The sequence below is a fragment of the Pagrus pagrus genome, assembly GCF_965226575.1.
Source record: "Pagrus pagrus genome assembly, chromosome: 4".
Classification (NCBI taxonomy): domain Eukaryota; kingdom Metazoa; phylum Chordata; class Actinopteri; order Spariformes; family Sparidae; genus Pagrus; species Pagrus pagrus.
This window is the reverse complement of record NC_140188.1, coordinates 5,811,875-5,832,568: the sequence shown is the minus strand read 5'-3', so window position 1 is coordinate 5,832,568 and position 20,694 is coordinate 5,811,875. Positions and strand designations below refer to the sequence as shown.

General features: G+C 40.4%; 1 protein-coding gene across 2 annotated transcripts in view; it reads right to left on the bottom strand.

Annotated features, from left to right (window-relative positions):
• arhgap42b (Rho GTPase activating protein 42b) overlaps positions 1 to 4,395 on the bottom strand; it is a 69,460-nt gene extending 65,065 nt beyond the window's left edge. For both annotated transcript variants that reach the window (XM_084350282.1, XM_084350283.1), the window contains exon 1: positions 4,147 to 4,395. In XM_084350282.1, the coding sequence (XP_084206408.1) occupies positions 4,147 to 4,300 (154 nt within the window). In that variant the 5' untranslated portion in view covers positions 4,301 to 4,395. The remainder of the gene's footprint in view (positions 1 to 4,146) is intronic.
• Positions 4,396 to 20,694: the final 16,299 nt, after the last annotated feature.

Here is a 20,694-nt window from a genome sequence, read left to right as displayed (position 1 = left end):
GCTGTTTAATGTGGGGTTATGTGACGGACCTTTTCCTGTCCAGGCAAAGTCACTTCCAGCAATCCGTCATCACTGTGAGGCTGCCAGGCAGGGATTTCGGGACGTTACCGAGCCTGCACATAACCCCGTTACACCGAAATGTCCTCATTTGCTTCATTTAGTCATGGTGATTGTTGCTTGGTCCCAACAACAAATCTTTACTTTATCGTTCGTTTTATTTATTCATGTGTAACTGACATTTCGGACATCCTTTGTTATCCTAATAGGATATCTCACCATTTGAATGTAAATGCTAAGTATACAACATTGCCTCCAATGATGCCTGGCTGCATGCCCAAGTGCTTTGTATACAAACCTACCACATCTAAAATGTATTGTTAAATGAGTCGTATCTGTGGTTTCTCACACCCTGCTCACAAAGAGATAATTAGTGCTTTGAGTGAATTTAATTACTGCTGTCAAGCAGCTGGATTAATAAAAGTCAGCAGTTGTTATTTACGCCAGGTGTGAACAGTCAGTGGCTGCCACAGATAGTAAGGCAAAGATTATTTACAGCATCTGAAGGTAGCTGCTACCTGCACCTGGAACAAATTATCCACACCAACAAATAGCTAAGCTCAAAATGTAGTGGGTTTTGGGACTGTTTACACCACGATGCTAATCATGATCATTAATGCATACGTTACCATGGAGATATGACTTAGACTGTAATTTCTTCTCTGTTACGTTTTCCTATAGAAGCAGCAGAGTGACAAGAAAAGGACAAAGCCTCTATTTTATCCCCAAAGTTTGACGCTACCTTTCTTTACTACAGTACATCATTATTTTATTATTATTTTATTATTATTTATTTATAAAAGTTGTGAAATATGCTAATCACAAATTTCTCAGAGGCCAAAGTGACATCTTCAAATCGGTTCTTTTGTCCAACCAACAGTCCAAAACCCAAAGAATCTTGATTTACTATCATAAATGACAAAAGACAAGCAGCACATTTTTACATTTAAGAAGCTGGAACCAGCAAATGTTTGACATTTTTCTTTTAAAAAAGAAAATTATTTGCAAACTATTTTGATAATTGATTAATCGTTGTGTCAGCTCACCAACAAAGACTCAACCTTGCAAAAGTTAATCACATTTGTCATTACAAATAAGTAACGAATAAACAAAACTCAATTTCTAATCATACCTTATTGTTTTACATTGTGACATACACATCCTGTACACACGTATACTACACACACACCAACATAAAGTACTGTTGCATGTATTAGAATCTGCTAAATGCAGTTTCAGTAATGCGTGGGACCATTTCACAGGTAATGTATTAACATGAAAGTCAAACTTGACTCAACAGGCCTCATTCACACAGACAGCACAGGCCGATGAATTATTACGGTATACTATTCAATTTTTAAACATGAGATGATTACTATTAAAAAAAAGGGCTCCATTAAGGGTCTTTCAGTCATGTCACAACTGATGGTGGGTCATAAAGGGTCATAAACCCCTGTGGCGTCCTAAGTTAAAGACCATCAATAATTTACTTCCTTCAGTGCTCGTCCTGCGCTTTCGCTCCGCCTCTGACTGATACGGAGATTTCCAGTTAAAGGACTGTTCCACTCGTACCTACAACAAAGAGGCAAATACAACACTAAAATCCCTCCCTAATGCTGAGGCGTGGCTATGTTTTTGGGTTATTTACTGTATCAGATTACATTCCTCTTCTCTGACTTGTAAGGGTGGGATCAAATAGGCCCTCAGATATGCAGTATCCTGCAATCAACACCAATTAAAAGCAATCAAAGTTTCAATCCACTTGCTACTGTCTTATATGCTTTGTACAACCAACAGCGTTAAGTTCTCCAACCTCATGTCCCTATGACATCCTGCCCGAATATCCTAACTGCCATGAATAAACCATCCAGCGGGGTATTCCTGTCCACCTGTGCTGCCCTGTCCACTGACAGAACAGTTCTCCTGCAAAAATGGTTTGAAATTGCTTTGGCTTTCAGCTGCCCTTACGATGAAGTAAATTATATCAAATATAGTGGTAAATGTGGTAAGTGCTCCTTGCTGTTTTAGTTGACATTGAATGTACCCATAGAAACATGGAACTACATCCAGTATCTCACTATAACAAGCTGCATGCGGTGACAGCAAAGTGACTGTTTATTACTCGACTACTTTGTGTTCATTTATCCATCCATCTCTCCATCACACTCAGCCACAGTTTGGAGGTTTTTTGATAAACAATATTGGGATATTATGCACATCGTTTCCCCATTTTTAATCATCAACACATCCTCATACCTAAACAACTGAAAACATCATTCATCACCGTGCTCAAAACAACATGACCATTGCAGTGTACCAGCGACAGGCGTGCAGGACCTTCATCGTACACTCGCAGTTTGGTTAGGTTGAGGCAAGAAAACTAGTTGGTTACGTTTGGAAAACATTGTGGTTTGGCTTTGAATAACAAAGTTCCTTGTATAACTACTTCAGAACGTACCTACTTTATGTACATAACCTCAGTAACACTATGTATGTGACATAACTTTGCCTGACTTCCTCCTTTGCTGCTGTAATAGTAACTACAGCGACCTAATGACAAACATTAAATTATGGGTCGTAATAAGCTACTTTCATAGTAGACCGATGGTTGTTTTTCTGACGGCCTGTACAAGGAACTTTTGAGTGATTATGAAACCGTCTGAATGTAATCTCAATTGCTCTAATAGGATGTAATTTAAACATTGAGACACAGGCTGAACACTGGAGCAAAAGACAAATAGGTTTTGATATAGTCCAAAAGCTGTGTTAGCTTCTGCTATAACTGTAGCTAGCTATCTTGTGTCATGACACTAATGGCATGCATCCAGTGACTACTTGGGTAATGACGGCCATCATTACAGAGAAATGGGTCACATTTAGCATTGGTTCTCCTCAGTGAGCATTTAAAATATTGAAAAGTCCAATATCCTGTCTGGGGTGATTAATACGACTTCTCTAATAATTGGTTTATGCTGTTATGTATTTTCTACAGTTCCCATCTACTTCAGTTGTTTAGGAGGTTCCTTCAACACGGTTTTTGCCGTGAAGCTCCAGAAATGTTTTGTCACATGTGGGTGAGTAGATAGTGAACAGTTCCTTTAACCCCTGTCAATACATCTACTGGTGGTATTTCAGCATCACTGACTGACCACACAAGCAGCAACGTGCAAGAACATGTCCTGTGATGCTGATGAAAAGAGTGAAAGCATGAAAAGAATGATGCATGCTCACATTGTGTTGACAGGACCATGCCAGGTTTAATTGTGAAAAAAACAGTGATGGGTTAGTGAGTTCGCTACAACACATCACCTCGGCCTTCCCGTCCTATTCGACAGCTATTTTCCATATTTATTAGGCTTATTTCCAATCTTCCTCCATTTCACAGACACACTTCTGACATTAACCCTACAGGGACGCAGCAGAACAGGAAGTCCACTTTAATCAGCACAGAGGAATTCGAGATTGAACTTGGTATTTGAGAGGACAATGACCCATGACAAAGTGCTGGCATCCTCATCGACACAGTCACACAGCTCGCACTCATGCAGTCATTACAGACAGTCATCTCCAGTGTTCACTCACTTCTCAGAGGTGCCTTGAAAGCCCTTAATGGTGAAAGCACCTCTCATTAATGGGCTGAAGTTAGAGCATATAATAATGATCTGCATATGCCTGGCTGTGGCCTCAGAGCAGAGTCAAACCATTCATATCATGCACACAGTTTAGACTCTGGGTTTACTCCAGGATCTGTTGGACAGGCATGCATGCAGCGCAGCCATGAAGGGAGACAAAACGCTTACAAAGGTCCTGGAATTACTGCAACCTCCGACTAATGAATTATGTGTGGCTTTTGTAAAAACTCAAAGCTTCTCACCAGCAGTAAAAACGCTTCCCAGTAGGGGAGCACTGGGTTATTCAGCTCCCGGTGGCTGGGGTTCAGAGAGGCACCACTCAGACACTAACACAGTAGACTTAAATCCGCTGTAATGAATGCATCATCTAATTACAAGTCGCCTGTGGCTTTCAGGTGGTTAACAGTTTTAAAAAGATTATTTCTGGACCCATAGGAGGGAGGAAGGCCAGACTTACTCTTGAGCGCAGTGATGAGCATGTTGCCATCCTTGATGAGATCCTTGATGAATTTATTTGTCCGCTCCAGCTCGATTTCGTGACATTTGATCCGCTCTCTGAAGTCCGGACTGTCCAGGAAAGAGTCACTGAACTCCAAAGTGGGGAGTCCCATTGTGCCTCAACGACCAAGCTGCCTTTCACCCTCTACAGATCTGCATATACGCGTCTGTGCTCCTCACAGCCCAGTTCCGATGTATGTGATACAGTCGTCTCCAAGTTCCCCCCCAAAAAACTTTTCCTGCTCCTCTCAGTTCCTCACTTCCGCTTTGATTTTCTCCGCTACCTATCGTAAAACTAGCGGTCGTGTGACTCCTGCTGGTAACTTCTGGATAGTTTACAACAGTTTGTGTGGAGCAGAGGCTGCAGCTCTCCCTCAAACATTCAGGGACACGATTTTAAACACCGTTCTGCCTTGTTCACAGTGAAAATACTCTATCAAAAGGTGCATTTCACATGAATAAAAGCAGAATGATAAAATAAAGACGAACTGTAGTTTATTTCCTTAAATTAAACATATTATGGGCTGTAGAGGAGGCCCCCATGGGGAAACGCACTGGCAACAGGTCATAATTATTCCTGGTCATAACTACAAGGTCATAACTACAACCATTAGCTGATTAATCAATAGGTCAGTCATAGTACAATTAGTTGCCAACTATTTTAATAATTGATTAATCATTGAAGTCCTTTTTCAAGCAAAAATGTCACACATTTGCCTCTTAAATGTGAAGATTTGCTGCTGTTATTTGTCATTTAGGACATAAAGAGTCTTTGGGTTTTGGAGACACAACTTTAGGCACTGTGAAATGTTATCGACTAAACTATTAATCAATTACTCCTGAAGCAGGACTGCCTCAACAGTTTTGGGGGTTCCTAAACATAATTTGACCCCACCCCACTTCACTACCCACTGGTTTAAACCAAGGATCCCTAAAAGAAGTAAAACAAAGGCCTCCATTAAAAGGGTGAAACTAAGTATGAGTTCAGTTTGTGTGAAAATACAATAACAGATATTATCAGTGTCTGGAGAGCTTTGCAGACTACCAATTACTTCAGGCGCTGGAAGAAGTTGAACAACAGCAAAGCTGCCCTGAGGTGAAATCTGGTTTGGTTAGCTAAAGCTACTACTACTTTGAATTACTTAATTGACATGTGATACAAAATTAAAACAAAATATAAAACAAAAAGTCTCATGCCAGCAAAAAAAATACCACTCAATAAAGTTTTTATTGCAATAAGTACCCACTTGTTCACAGGTCATACATTAACCAAAAAACAAAATATAACACCTCACTTTTCTCTGGAGAATGTGAAGTGTCAGTTTAGGTTTTGAATGCGTGTCCATCAGTCAGACAGCTGCCTTCCAGAAACTAGAGTCCACGTGGGGTAGTTGCACCGAGCTGGATTACTCAGTCACTTCTGAAACAGTATGCAACAACTTTTCTGAATATTTGTTAATAAATAGCAAATACTTATGGATGTGACAACAAATACGTTTTGCCCAAACTGTTACTACACACAAAATGTCTAAAAAACAATTTAAGTACTTGAATCACTTTAAATATGAGCGTCACTGAACAGACACTAGCGAAATGTAGTTAAACTACTAGTTTAGTTACGTGGAGTACAGTTCTCCCAAACACTAGATTGTTTACCTCCACCAAAGACATTTCTCCCATGTCCATTTGGCTGTTGTTGGTTTGTTGGTTTGTCAGCAAGATTACACAAAAAATACTGGGCAGATTTTCACAAAACGTGGATGGAGGATGGGTCTGAGCCCAGAATAGACCCCATTACTCTTTGGTGCGTATGAGTGAGTACAATCTGATGCAGATTTAGATCTGGTGATCTTAAATTTTGGTTAAGACGTTATGGCCCGTTTAAAATTTAGAGTGATACAGGGATATTGTGTTTGATATTGGATTAGGCTGACTAAATTAAAAGGAACTGTTGGGCCTTAGTGAAGGTATGCGCTCTACTGAGTGTTATATATTTATTATTTCTTGGTCTCGCCTTGAGTCAGGGCAACATTTTTCAGTTGCAGGCCTGTCAAACAGGCTTTTCTTGGCCGAATATTGCGACAAATTTGTTTTCAGACTCAGCAACACAAACAGCTGAGTTGTGTCATAGGCTTTTTAACAAAAAATAACTCTGTTAATCAGGACTTAGTGCGCCACACTTTATTATTTTTATTAAATGACACTTAATTTTTCTAATTCTTACACCCTCTGAGCCGTGACTCTGTCATATCTAAGGTTTTTGGATAGATTATGCCAGTGGGCTTACTTTTTAAAGTCGTGAACTGTACACTGTGTAGAAATTATGGGTGACAATGCATCATACTGGAATTAGTAAGGGTTTGAGGAGTGGGATCTGAGTTAATACCTCAGTTAATAGAAGTAATTAAACAAGAGCCTAATTGGAGTCAGGGGACTTTGTCACATACTCTCCGTGCAACATGGAAGGATAGTGATAATGATGTCACACTCCAAATGAGTATTTTGGTAAGCATGAAGCGGAGGCTCTGTCACCAGTGGCACTAAGTCTTTTGGATGACTCTTTCATATGGTGCTTTACTGCATCAGGGGGCCGGGAAGAAGCTTTATCTCTGAGCAAATGTAAAAACAATCTCCATGGAGAGGCAAATGTTGCAGCACTGGCTCGAGCCAACACACACAATGAAAATACTTTAATAATTTAATGATTTAATGCTCCACTATCAACAGCATACCGTAAGCTCTGTGGGTGGGGACAGGCTTTTGCTCAGTGTCATTTGGAAGGTTGCCTTGTAGCCTTCTTCCTTGATAACTAACTAGCGACCTTTCCTAATAAGATACCTTCTTTGACAGTAGGTAGCAGGGAGATAAATCAGTGCAGACAGATAACCTTCCTGGGCAGCGTCACGTGGCTGCAGCTGAGTTGTTAGTGTGTGTTAACATCATGTTTCAGCAACAGCCAGTAGGCCTGTGGTCAAGCTGCATTTTCTAAACTGATAACAGTACATTTCTTCTCTTATTAATGTGCTGTACTCATGAGCTGTATGAACGTCATGCCAAGATGCTTCATCCAGTCAGGTACAGAACATTCAAAAACATTTTAAGAGTAATATTTCATCAGATCCTTGACAAGCATGTCCTGTTTCATCTACAGTAGGGAGCCACAGTGACATCATGAAGCTACCTGACCAAGATGACTTAAAAGCAGCAATGGAATGTAACTAAGTACATTCACTTAAGTACTGTACTCATGTACACTTTTAAGGTACTTGTACTTTACATATACTTCATCTCCACTACAATCTGGAGCCAAATGTTGTGCTCTTTACTCCCCTTGATAACTTCGGTTACTCGCCAAAGAGGTGCATTTTTGAAAATAAAAAAAAAGACTTTTCTCATTCAAAATTTCTCATTTCAGCCTGCTACTTAGTCCTGTTCTTGGATGTCGCACATGCATACGTCATCCATGATTAGTTAAAACAATATTATGCAGAAATTGGCATTTTGTGCTATTTGGCACTCCCCACAGTTTCTGAGTACAACACCACTGTCGTCAATACGAATCCCAGGTCTGTAACAATTTGTCAGACATAATGTAGGTGCTAACTACAAACAAAACTCACTACATCACTACAATGTTATGTGTTGAAAACTTGTATCTTGAACGCTGTGATCCTACCCTCTCAGTGAAGTTACATAGTGCAGGAGTAGGGGGGTGGAGTGGCTGAGACATGAAGAGACGCTATTCACCCTATTACAAGACTTTGTACCATCAAAATGATTTTGAAGCTGTTATTTTAAGATTAAAAAAAAAGTTAAATAATTTTATATTAAGAGCTAAAACCAAACTATAAAGGCAAGATAAGCAGAGGTAAAATAAAAGGCACTGCAAACGTGGCTCCAAATGGGAACTATTGGGAATTGAAGTGTGGAACAGGAGGAGAGTATTTTGAGCAGCCCTGGTAAAACTGAAGTTGACGTCAGAGAACGAGCAAAAGTGCTACTTAGATAGCGCTGCTGAAGCTATCATTAGCTGCAAAACGACTCAAAACAGTAAGCTGAATAGAGTGGACCTAAACTACTGGATTTTAATGTTGGTAATGGAACTTGGAGAGCCTAACATTTTCTGAGGTGGTACATGGTATAAAAAGTTTGAAGATCTCTAGACTAAATGAATGAACTCAAGTTTTATTCTGTGTTGCTGGTAGCTAACGAGGAAAAGGGAAAGGGATCAGGTTGCCTACTGTATGTAACACTGGTGACTTTTTCCAAAATAATATTTCAACACAATGTTTTTACTTTTACCTTAGTACAATACTGCTTAAAAGGTTGCTTCCTATGTGTCCTATAACTGAATGAGACAGGTCCACAGCTTCCATATTTTGATGTCTAATATTACAAAACTGAGATGTGAGACAGGGCCATCAATCCTCAGGCATGATAGCCTCAGAGATTCTCATTGAAAACCATAGCCACAGTCAAACAGCTGTGAGGAACGGGAACAGAGACTGGCCTCTGGCTGCACCGGAGGAATCAGCAACAGCGGCTGCATCTTTCTTTACACATATGCATTTACAGTGATGAAATCTCAGGCCTGCTAATGAAACTCAAATGAGGAACCCTGACTGATTAACTGCGAGGTGTCACTGGGTGCATCACAAAAATCATATTAAAGTTGCATGTGACAAAGCTGGTCAGGATCCCAGTTTGCAGAGGGATATGTGATTACTGCAGGCATAACAATGCCCCTGCACGTGTTATCCATTTGGTGGGATGTGATCGTGGGGAAAGCAGTGGTTCAGCGATCAGGTAATGCTTTGAAAATAAAGCTAAATATGATCTGCATTTGAGTTGTTTGCAGCTGTTGGAAGAATTATATAGAAAAGTTGCCTTAACAACCCACCAGCATACACTTTTGGACGAATGGCTAGCTGTATGAAGCATGGCTAATTGCAATCTGAAATAGCTTGCCGCAGAGTCTTTGAGGGACATTCAGTTTAATTAAGATGATAGTCAATGGAGAGCCGTGTCCCCGTACTCCTCTCTCATAAAGACATTCACACATTCATATTAGTCATGCAAACACGAGTCCAAGGAGAAGCAGCGCACATGACTTTCTGTGTGACTGCACCTATGGAGACCAACCAAGAGCCGTAAAGAGACTGCCTGGGAGCATACATGTGCACTAAAAAAATACTCACATGCTTGAACCACACAGGCTTCTTTCACACATTAAGTGAACGAGACATCTTTCACGTACTGTATTGTACATGTGGGGGAAGAAATTAGATATGAAACACACATCTTCCCACGTCCTCATTCTTGTTCTCCCTGCTTTTAACACAGCCACTCCGCCCCTGCCGGATGGAGAATCAGCAGCTCAGATGGAAAAAAATGTCTTGAATTTCACAACAGATATCCATAATCCATGCAGAATAAGCATCGATTAGCTCCGCAATGACTTATGTGCAAGTCAGGCAACTTCTGATTAGATTTCCTCTGATATCACTGCATCACACAGTGGGGTAGTCAGTGTGCATGTGGGAGCATGTCTGGTCTCCTCGTGGTGGGAGAGGTGGGGGGTTGTTGGTTCCTAACATGCCCCCGTCAATTCCAGCTCGCGTGCCATCATTCCTGCAGCAGCAGCCCTCAGGGGTGCTGTTTGTTACACTGTGAGCAGAGAAATGTGATACATTAGTGTAACTGTTGCTGCAAGTTAATTGCTGTGTGCACTCTGCAGTACTGAACTGGGTTATTGGGTGAAAGATGATGACTTGTGCGGTGGACTCTGGGAAAAAAAAAAAAGTTTCTGCTCAATGCACGGCTCTCAATTTTCCATCTGAAAGTGCAGAGATGATAGAATTTAAGATGCCACACTTGACATGTGTATTAATGGCCAGGATGCGGCTAACAGTCCCGGCTACAGCAGAGGAAGACATTTCATATGGCATTCAGCATCAGCCATAGCTGCACAGTGTAGGGCAACATCAGGTATTTGAATTTAATGTGACTTGCGTTAATTATATATTCCAGACAGACGGATGCATCATAAAAAACGGCAGGTTTAGATAACTAGACTTCTTGTGATGGCAATTACCTCTAAATAATATGAGCTGTTTTCCCCAATTAACAATTGACACTGCCATGCGTACTCTTCATTTAAATCAGGTATTAAGGTAATTGCACAATTTCCGGGTGGCACTCAGCTTAGTTCCAGAGGAGAGCTTTTGAGAACAAGACCTGTCACTGTTTTCCCAGCTCATGATTAATGACCCTAATTTAGAGGGTTTTTTTAATCCAATCATGCTCTGACATTTCCTATCAGATGAGTCCTTCCTCATTCTTTCCGTTGTTTACCTCCTGACAGTGCAATCTGCCAAAGTGGCAAGTGCCGCGCTCCTGTTTATGACTCCAATGTCCAGATGACGTTTTGAGCAGTTATGCACGATTACCTCCTCTTTACACAAAGAGGCATCTCTAAAGCATGTGACTGTCCACAGGGATTCCATTTATTGCTTTTCACTGCACAACGAAAATTGGGATGGTAAGCTTTTTTTTTCTAGCTTCAAATGCCACAGCCGCATATGAGTAGAGGCTGGTGTCAGGTAAAGGACACATCCTCTCGAAAAACGGTTGAGCTAGAGAGTAAATGCAATCCAGCACACATGAAAGCCTCGTCTGTGTCTCTGCATCTGTAGCTCTTGACTTACAAAATCTCCTCAGTGCACATAAGAAGGCTTGTCCTCAGGAGCAAAGCGGTTTTATTTTTTGCCACATTGACCTTCATAAGGTAATACTGTCCAGGCAGACCCCAGGCACAACTTTAAGTCCAGGTGATAAATTACTAGAGCTGCTCCACCAGCTTCGTAAGCAAACAGTTTGGGTGCTTTGTTGGGAGTTTTGCTTTAATATGGAACAGCAGAAATGTTAAAAAAGAGGCGTCTCAACATCAGCGCACCCCTGTAGAGCTGAAAAAATGACTCTTTGGCACCTTCATCTGTTGACCCCACACTGTGAGGGTGTTTTGGTACATCACCAAGCATTCCACCGAACGTGGAAATCTGAAACTGTGAAGCTGTGAAGAGAGTAGCGCTCAAGAGTCACGGTGCTAGAAAGAAGTCTTTGTTCTTATTTTAAAAATCAGATGCAGGTTACCACTTCAAGTGCTGGCAGCTGCTTCTGATTCTGTGTGAATCTCAGGAAATACTTTGATTCCATTTTAGCTCAAAGTACACGATTTCACATCTGATACGTCACTGAAAAGTGAGTGAATCACTTGTCCTCATGGCAAAGAAAAGTAAGCTTTCAATCTCGCTCTTTGACCGTGAAAAATACAATTCTGTTTGAAAGAAAGGGTAAAAGTAAAATTTGCGCTCTAAATATGAATCTATCTAAAATCTAAAATGTGACCAGTATTTTTTATTTTCACCTCTTTGCTATTAAATAAATCTTTGGAGCAGTTTTTTCTTGCTGTCCAACACAAACATGCTGGTTCATTAGTTAAAAATGATGATTACAAAGAGCCATGGTTAAAAAACAGTCGCATGCAATAATGGGTGTCATTATTGGACAATTCAATTTAACCATCTGGGATTTAACAGCAAAGGATCCAGTTGATATCCCAACAGAAAACAACAGATTGCATATAAACTGGATCACTCTCTCGCAGCTTATTCCATCTGGATAGCGTGCTTTTGACCAGACATCTTTTTTTGAGTGCCATTTTGATTGGAAATGTTGCCATAGCTTTTATTTTTTCCATCAAATACCGGGCTTTACAAGCTTTTGAAGAATTATTTGTTATTGAGAGAAGTTTGGTAATGTTTAGGGATCAACTTTTCTACCATCCATGAATCTCATCCAGCTTTTTATCCCACACAAACATGATTAACATAATCTGAACATGACTCAGTTACACAGTATTGCTAATAATTGTTTTAGAGCTTTTTCACGTTTTTTGAGATTTGGTTTAATAGTTAATCTAAACAGGCTGATAGACCTCTCTAACACATCTGTCTGTTTATATCTGATACCACTGGCTCTAACACTGTTTATATTTTATTTTTGCAAAGCAATATTATTGGCTGAAAGTAAGCACAAAATCTATTTTTGCTGATCCAACCCAGCCGTCACAGCCATAAAATGTGCGTGATCAAACACTGCAGTCTGAACTGACGTTGTTTGTAAGGCCCGAGTCCTGTTCAGCTCTTTTCAGAACAAGCCTTTCGTTGACTGGTTTATTAGTATTCCTCAAGCAGACCTGAGAAAGCTGTTGAGACGCTCTTGATCAGATAAATCAGTATTAAGGGTTTTCATCAGAGAGAGAATTACACAGGTCCTCCGATGCTTCAGACTCTTCCTCAGGGACGCTGAATTATAATTTTACATTCTTCAAAAAGTTTTCCAATCATCTCCCCTTCTCATGGTTAAATTTAAAGCCCATTAGTTTTATGTCACCTGAAGTTTCTCTATCCAATATATTTCCTCTGCTGACAGAGAGAAAGGGGCCAAAGAGATTAACTTTCACCGAGCATGCTAAAGGAGAAATCAAGCAAACAATTCTTCCGAAATTCAAAATTGCAGCACTGTGATAGTGAGTTCCCAGAGGCAAAGAGGGGGTATTATGTTTCTGAGTGAAGCAATAAAAGCACATAAGTAAGCAGTAACGTGTGGTAACACTGGGTGGCTTAGAATGATTGCTAAATTCTTCTATGTAGTGAACTAAGACTGTAATTCAATATAAAGACACTATTCAAGATTTTCTGACTTTTCTTTTGGATATATGTGAGTTGCTGATTGTAGGTATATGTCACATTCAGGAACTGGCATAAAGGCGATTATTGGCCATTGGCGACGAAACAAAAAGTAATTTGGGAGTCAGACTTAATAACTGTTATTGGGTGTATTTGAAGTCTGAAAAATATCAGTGTGTTGAAGAATTAATTTTTTTCTTGCAGGAAAGGCTTAATAACTACGAAGCTTTCAATTTTAAAGGCACACAAATACATGGCTGGACTTCTAGTGATTGACTGATAAAAGCTCTCTCTGGGATCCCTATAGCTTACAGCAGGTAATTGAAATGAAAAAAAAAAGTCTTTTGTGGGTCATACCCACAAAAGAGCCTGCACAACTAAAAGCATGCGACTGAAAGGAACACTTCTTCGATTTTTTCTGTCCAATGCAGATATTAATATAGCCTCCACTTTCATACTTATAATATCTTCAAATTAATTTAAGATGCTCATGTATTATCTGAGGTTAAATGCTGCCACAGAGCAGAAAGGAACGCTAACAGATGAAAGACAACAAATCTATAACTCTTCCAGCCTCAACTTTTACATAATCCTGGGTTGACTCAGAATGATGCTTCATAGATCAGATTCGTGTACCATACAGCAGCCCAGCTGTGCCTTTCAATCATATTCCTTTGGATGTGCTCTACCAGAAACAAGGATTTTAATAGCAGGTAGTTACACTCCCCATGTGGATAACACAAAGCAACAGAGGGACAAAAATGAAAAGGACCTCTCCTCCTGTCAATAAACGGCTCGGAATCAGAGGAGAATCCAATGTGACACCGGGTGTTTATTCCCCTTGTCCAGCTCTGCACCCAACTTTTTTTGTTTTGATCATGAGAACACTAGTGGCAGATATTACATATTATCATTTAAGTTTGCAATGATTTACCAATATAAGCTACAGGCCAAATCAGACCAATTGAGGATGAAGCTGTTGAGTGTAATTTTTTATATAATGACTCATTTTTTTATTACAAGGAAAAAAAAAGGTTCTGATGTGTCTGTTTCCAAAAGTTACATAGTCTGTCTTTAACATATGCTGAGTCTGACAAGGACAACATGGAGTTAAAAATCACTACTGGATAGTGAATCCATCTAAGAGCTGGTGAGCTGACTGATTTGGACTGTTGGAAAAACTCAAACAACCTAAAGCACAAATATCTATGATAAAAACAATCTTAAAAGAATACAATTCTGACATTGCTGTAACAGCAGATTCATGTTATCAAATTACCATGTCCATTATTAACATCTGATAAAACACTGTAACTTCAAATGGCACCATTTAATTATCCTGATATTAGAGGCTTTTATATTGCCTTGGAGATAAACAGGCAGCTGCAACATCCCCCGAATTTATAACCACATCACGTTTTGGTGCATTAGTTGAATCATTTTGATACCCAAGCAGGCATAACTTTAGTAAACTAGGCAGTGTGACATTTGGACCCAGCCATTTCTCAATGCTGTCCAAAACATTTCCCCGAAATGGACAAACAAGACCACATTCCCACATTCTCACCACAGTCCTTACTGTGCAGCAGACGCTCCTCACAAATGTCAAGTTATTATTTTCATTCTCACAAACATAATGTGAAACATTGCAAAGGAAGACACCCAGCCTACGTCCCATTGCCATGAGGTCGGGACTAATGACTGTCCTGAATGTCTGCAAAGACAGCTTCAAAACTGTCATCCGTCTCCTCACCACAATGTCCTTACTCAAGCACAAAGCTGGTAAATAAGCAACAGGGAGTGGAGAGTGCAGTTGACAGAAGCTCAATAATCCAAGGTCAGGGCATTTAACAGACAAAGACAAAAGGCTTATCTCGCCACTTTTCGTTTGCCTCACATCACCAGTAATGCCAATCAAACCAAATGAGTGGCAGCCTCCACTTTAAAGATTTATGCTAATCTAAGAGGTTGCATTGAGCTCTCCAATCCGCCTATTGTCATGGTGTCAGGCTCTATGAGCACGTTGGGACAAAAGATGCCCAAAACAATCCTTCTGATATTTACCTAACCGTAACTTTATTCTACTGGGAAAGGCTTGATATAACTTCTGTGTTCAACATGTTTCTGTTTACAGAAGGAACACTGTTCACAGACAAGGCATCAACATCAATACCTCAGTTTCAACCTGCATGTGTCTGGATTTATCCTTTCCTTGGAAGCAGATTATACCTTTCATGTTTCATGTGATTTGATGTGCAGCATTTCCAAACATCGCTCACTGCTCAATGTGAGGTATTGTAGGAAGGAGGAGGGAAGGGACATCTGATATTCTGATGTGACTCAGGTGTGACAAATCCCTCGGTGGATTTGTGGTGAAACAGCTGCTGATTGTAAACAGGCGGCTCAGAGACGGATGTGACACAGCTGAATGATACAAAACAATCAAGTTAAATGATTCAAAATGATTATTTACCCCTTTCTGGACATCGTGATATGAGTTGATTTGAACAGATGAAACAATGAAATGTCTAATGCTTCAGTTTACAGTATGATGAACCATATTTGCTCTGACAGGAGCTCTCAAGTGGTGAAAACAACATCTGGAGTTCTTAAGTTGTAGGATAAAAATAAGTTATAATGTCACTGCTGCTGAACATTCACCGTCCTCGCATGAACATTTCATCTTAATTAGTTCTAATTATGAGTAACATGTAGGTGTATGTGGTAATTCACATCAATAGCAGATAATTCAAAGTGTAGCTACAGTAAGAACATTTGTCATGGCAAATCTAATGCCGTGTTCCAGTCAAAGTCGGGGGTTGGCAAGAGAGGCAGCAGGACAACTTTCAGCTATTTATTTCAGAAGCTCACATGCAGACCGATAAGCAGGCAGGCAGGTTCACAGGGAGCAATAACAGAAACTCAAATACTACAAAAGGCAACTAGGACTGAACTGGCAGAATCTGAGAGGGAATGGGCTGGTTAAGTATCTGAAGGGCTGATGAGGGAAAGTGGAAACAGGTGAGAGAGTTGACGTGAAGAGGTGTGTGGACGGGTGGGATCATCAGGTGATGAGGAAAGGAGGTATAGTCCAAGGGGATGTGGTGGATGAAGGGAGAATAGCACTGAAGGGCCCAGAAAAAAACATTCATGTGGCTGGAGAGGAGTTTTAGATTAGATTACTGATGTTTAAGGCTGAGCTCATTTTAACTACTTTATGTACTGCTGGCTGCTTTAACCTACATCAATCCATCATTTTTCATAAGATCATCATATGTTTGTAGTGTGGCTGTCCTGTGAGAACCACTTATCTCTATAAACTCAGCTTATCAGATAAACAGCCTGTTTTCATTTTGTGACGAAGTGTTGTCCAGCTAAGCCGAGATAGTTTTGATTTATCTTAAGGTAGGAGAATTTTCTCAACCCATATGTAAACACTTCATCATGCAGTTGCAACATTCAAAATCAACACATCTGGAGATACATGTTTCTCACTGAACAGGAAAATGGGGGAAATTGCAGTACTTGTACTTAGTACCATTCCACATATAGTTCAATCACGACCATATATTTTGAGATAGATGTATTGTTTTACAGAGGAAGAGGTGACAGATATACGTTTGTATTCATTAGACAGTCAGCAGTAGAGCAATATTAAGAGGGAGACAGAGAGAAAGATCTAAAAAAGATTCCCAGGCCAGATTTGATCTCCGCTCACTGAAGGCTGATGGTATGTTTCCAACCCTTGAGCCAACTTGCAGTATGTTCTTTGCTACATGCCCACTGAATTACTACATTTTTAATGCTGTTCTTATGTTTCTCTCTGGAAATGGGCTCATAACAATACTTTTTTTTTCAGCGAGATCTTGTTTTTCTTTTCCCTGGATTTCAGAGCTCTGTTGCTTTAGTTTTCAATAAATCTCTCTGCTTTTTTTTTTAATCCTGGGAAAAGCTATAAATAGCCGGTGAAGACAGGATTTGTCGGTTAGAACAGGGTTCATTAGTATGCACGGCATGAATGATAAACCAAGTGTGGATTTCAACAGGCCCCAGTGGAAATGCTAAGCATGTTATAACATTATGCCAGAACTGCAAAGTTGCTGCAGGTTTTCATCACTGCAAGGAGATGTTATGTGATCAGAGTCTGTTTGGCCTGCTTCAGTGTCTGGAGTGAAAACAGGTGAGGTGATCCAGCCACTGCTGTTAGGACCTTAATAATCCTTAATAATGACAATAATCAACTATCTTTCTCCAGAACTGGTTGTTGCACATAAAACTTGCTACTAGGCATCTTTGCAATGTTCATTTATTAATTGATTTGATCTCCATGTTGCTGATATCTTCCCACTTTGCTTTTCATTTGTTTTTACAGCCCAGTTGCCAGAAGAAAATGCTGGTGTTGTAGGTTTCTGCAAAACATGGATTTGCTAATTTTATGCTGTTATGTATTATATCAACATTTCTAAGTCACACGTCATATTACGTTGGGATTACATGTATCCCAGCTGACTTTTTTATCAGGAGAAGGAAGGAGTGATTGTGACAGGTTGGTGAGATGGCTGTCAATACAGAGACCTGGATATTTTAAAGTAGACTTTTTTCCAGCCCTGTTTAATGTGATAAAACCTGGTACGTTGAGGCGATGTCAAGACATTTCGTAGTCTGTCCGTAATGACAGAAGCAGGTATTCTTTAACGAGATGTCAGAACATTTTCCAGCTGCATTCGTGTTGACAAAAGCAGATATTTGTTTTACCATGTTCATCAGGAAAACAGCCATGTCGGTTGACAGTGAAAGCACTTCATTATGACATATATTAATGTTTTTTGTAAGGCAGCGACCTCTAGCAACTATAGCAATATTACAGCAGCAAAGTATTAAGTCAGGTAAAGTATAGAAGTACTTATAAAGTAGTAGTAGTACAGTATAAAGAGGCAGCATAGGGAGGTGGACAGTAGACTTATCCAAGTAGTTTTCTTGGCTAAACCCAACCAACAACTGCAACTATACGACAGAGGTCCGGTGCATATGTTGCTGGTATGCTGCAATGGTCATGTTGCTGGCAATCGACCGATTCAGTCATTTAGGTAGGATGAGGAGCATGAGCGAGATGTTGGGACATTTTCCAGCTGTGTTTGTGGCAAAACCAAACAAAAAAAATATTTTAAGCCAAAACATGACTTTTCCTAACCCTTACCAAGTGGCTTTTGTGCCTAAACCCTCACCAGACCTAAAACACAGCATTGTCACATCATAAAACTGAAAACTGAACCGTAGAGAAGAGTAAAGCTGAATGTTTCAACATAATTGAGATTTTCCACGAACGTACGAAACACTTTGGTGTATTACTTCTCTTTAAGTTACTCTTATTTGAAGCATATATTGTGTAATGCAAATGACAAAAATCATTTTCTGTCTGCACAAAATGAATCCTGGTCACATCAGTGTCCATGCCAAAGGACTGAGGCCTCGGGGACAGTCCGGCGGGAGACCAGTTGAGCTGCGGCTTACATGCACAAACTGCCATTTCAGAAAGATTGAAACTGGGGGCTACATGTCATTGTTTACACAAACGGCCAGATCTGAGGCTTCTAGTGGTCTTCCATTGTTTGAGTAATCACAAAGACAGCCTTTGTGTGGAAATGCTAAACTGAGATTAGCTCGAGTGGTCCAGCAGGCTACGCAGAGCCACAGAAGAGCGCACAGTAATCACACAGTTGCTCCGATGGTGTGGAGAGCGCTGTAACTGAACCACTTAAAACAAACTATACAGCCGCTCTGAAACAAACCCAGAGGAAATCTCAGAAGATTATCCAGCAATTGCACAAGTAAAGACATCCAGCAGGATATTCAGAAACCCCATATTACATTGATTTTATGCCAGTGTGCGATACAGTAAACATATCAGTGGCTCTATTGATTTCAGTGGTTCTGTTTTTGTAGGATAAATGGCCGTTTTCATATTGAGTTCATTCATGCAAAATCTCAATTTTATTCATAACCTTCAGGAAAAAACGCCACGATATAGCTGCACTTTATTACAGCCATCTATCAGTCCATGAGGTTGACGTTGGCGCTGCCATGCAGTGCCTTTACAATGATTTCAATTTCACTGCAGGATCAGATCATTTAGATTTTACCAACATAAAGAGGATATCCATAAATCACTTTTCTTTGTGCAGTCAAATTGTTTTTCCCAACCCTGATAAGAATTCTCAGTTGTTTAAATGGATAAATGGTGTCTCAACAATATGCTTATCTTCTCATGTGCAGCGTCAAACATGTGTGCACGGCCATTTCAAAATGAGAGGCATCTCATTTACTGTGAGGAGTTTGCATGCTGTGATGTGTGAAGACGATGGCTCCGACAGCACCCACTATTATTTGATGATTTATTGTAATTCTCTCACTATGGGCATCTGCTTTGTTTTCAGATCTTTACTTCCCAGCTCCTCCTGGCTCTCTCCTGTCATGTATTTTTGCCTACGCTTTGTCTCAACCATAAAGGAGCTGTCTAACGTGCTGATTGGTCTCCGAGATGACGTTAATCAAGAGGCCCTCTCAACAGTAAAGACCTTGATGTCCGGTCCACCTGAACAGACAGGTGGCCCATCCCAGCTGTTTGTAGTGCATCCTCAAAATTAATCTGGGCCCTGTTTTTCCTCTGCACAGGAAAATCAGTCTGACTAATCTACCATACAGGGAAACACGATCTGCACATGTGACATGCTGGCCTGAACGAAGGGTAAAGTGCACCATTCTTAAGAGCAATTTCCTCATTTGAGCTTCAAGTCAATAAGGTCAAACATAGGACATTAATCACCAGAGTTTAAAAAAAGAGAAAATCTCTGTATCTCAGTACAAAGAGAAGTGGCTCTCCGCTCAGCCTATGAGCGTAAACCGAGATTTCCAGCCTACAGCTCATTAAATCTGAATTGAATTTCTTTTCAGTTGCCTGTGTTGCAGATCTGTATTCACCTCGGGTGATAAACCTCTTCTGGCTACCAATTAAGGGAAAACATTTACATGCACAGCCCAATTTAAATGCACCACCATCAGAGCAGACATGCTCAATCACTTCCAAGTCCGTCTCATTCATCATGGTCTTTCTTAGAGCTGCAATCTCCTTGTGTATTGATTGTGCAGCATGTGCGTATACCTGTTTTCACTCACCAGTCTGGGAGGACCTCGTACCTCGAATGGGACTATACCTCAGGTTGCTGTTAGGCTTTGATGGTGTGCACCTGTCATACAGGGAAGACGTTCTGACAACACTGTGTGTAAGACATCAGAGGTGAATGATTTGAGCCTTGAGCGTATTGGCAGTCTGTACGGTAACGACGCTGGCATTGATTCTACAAGTATCATTGTTGTATCCTCCCTTTAGATGTTGGTTGCCTGCAAGGCATGTGAGATGCACACCGACATGACCCGCAGTGGCCAGCTAGTTTATACTGTGAAGTAGAGAATGAAGAGAATGACGTTTGGATTCAGAGTTATAGACTTTTAAAAGCTTGGTTCATCTAAATAACATTTTTGTTGTTGTAGTTTTGGTTTTATTTCAGATTCAGTCTTCTGGAGCCATCACAGTGACAGTTGTTCCAATACCGTGACTAGTATTGGAAAGGCCTCTGGTACAGCTTAACATGCTGGATCAGGGATTGCATATGCAAGTCAATGCACTGATCCAATACTACATCATTTATTAGCCCTGAAGTGGGAACTGGCTGTTTCTGAACAGCGTCCTGCACACCTGT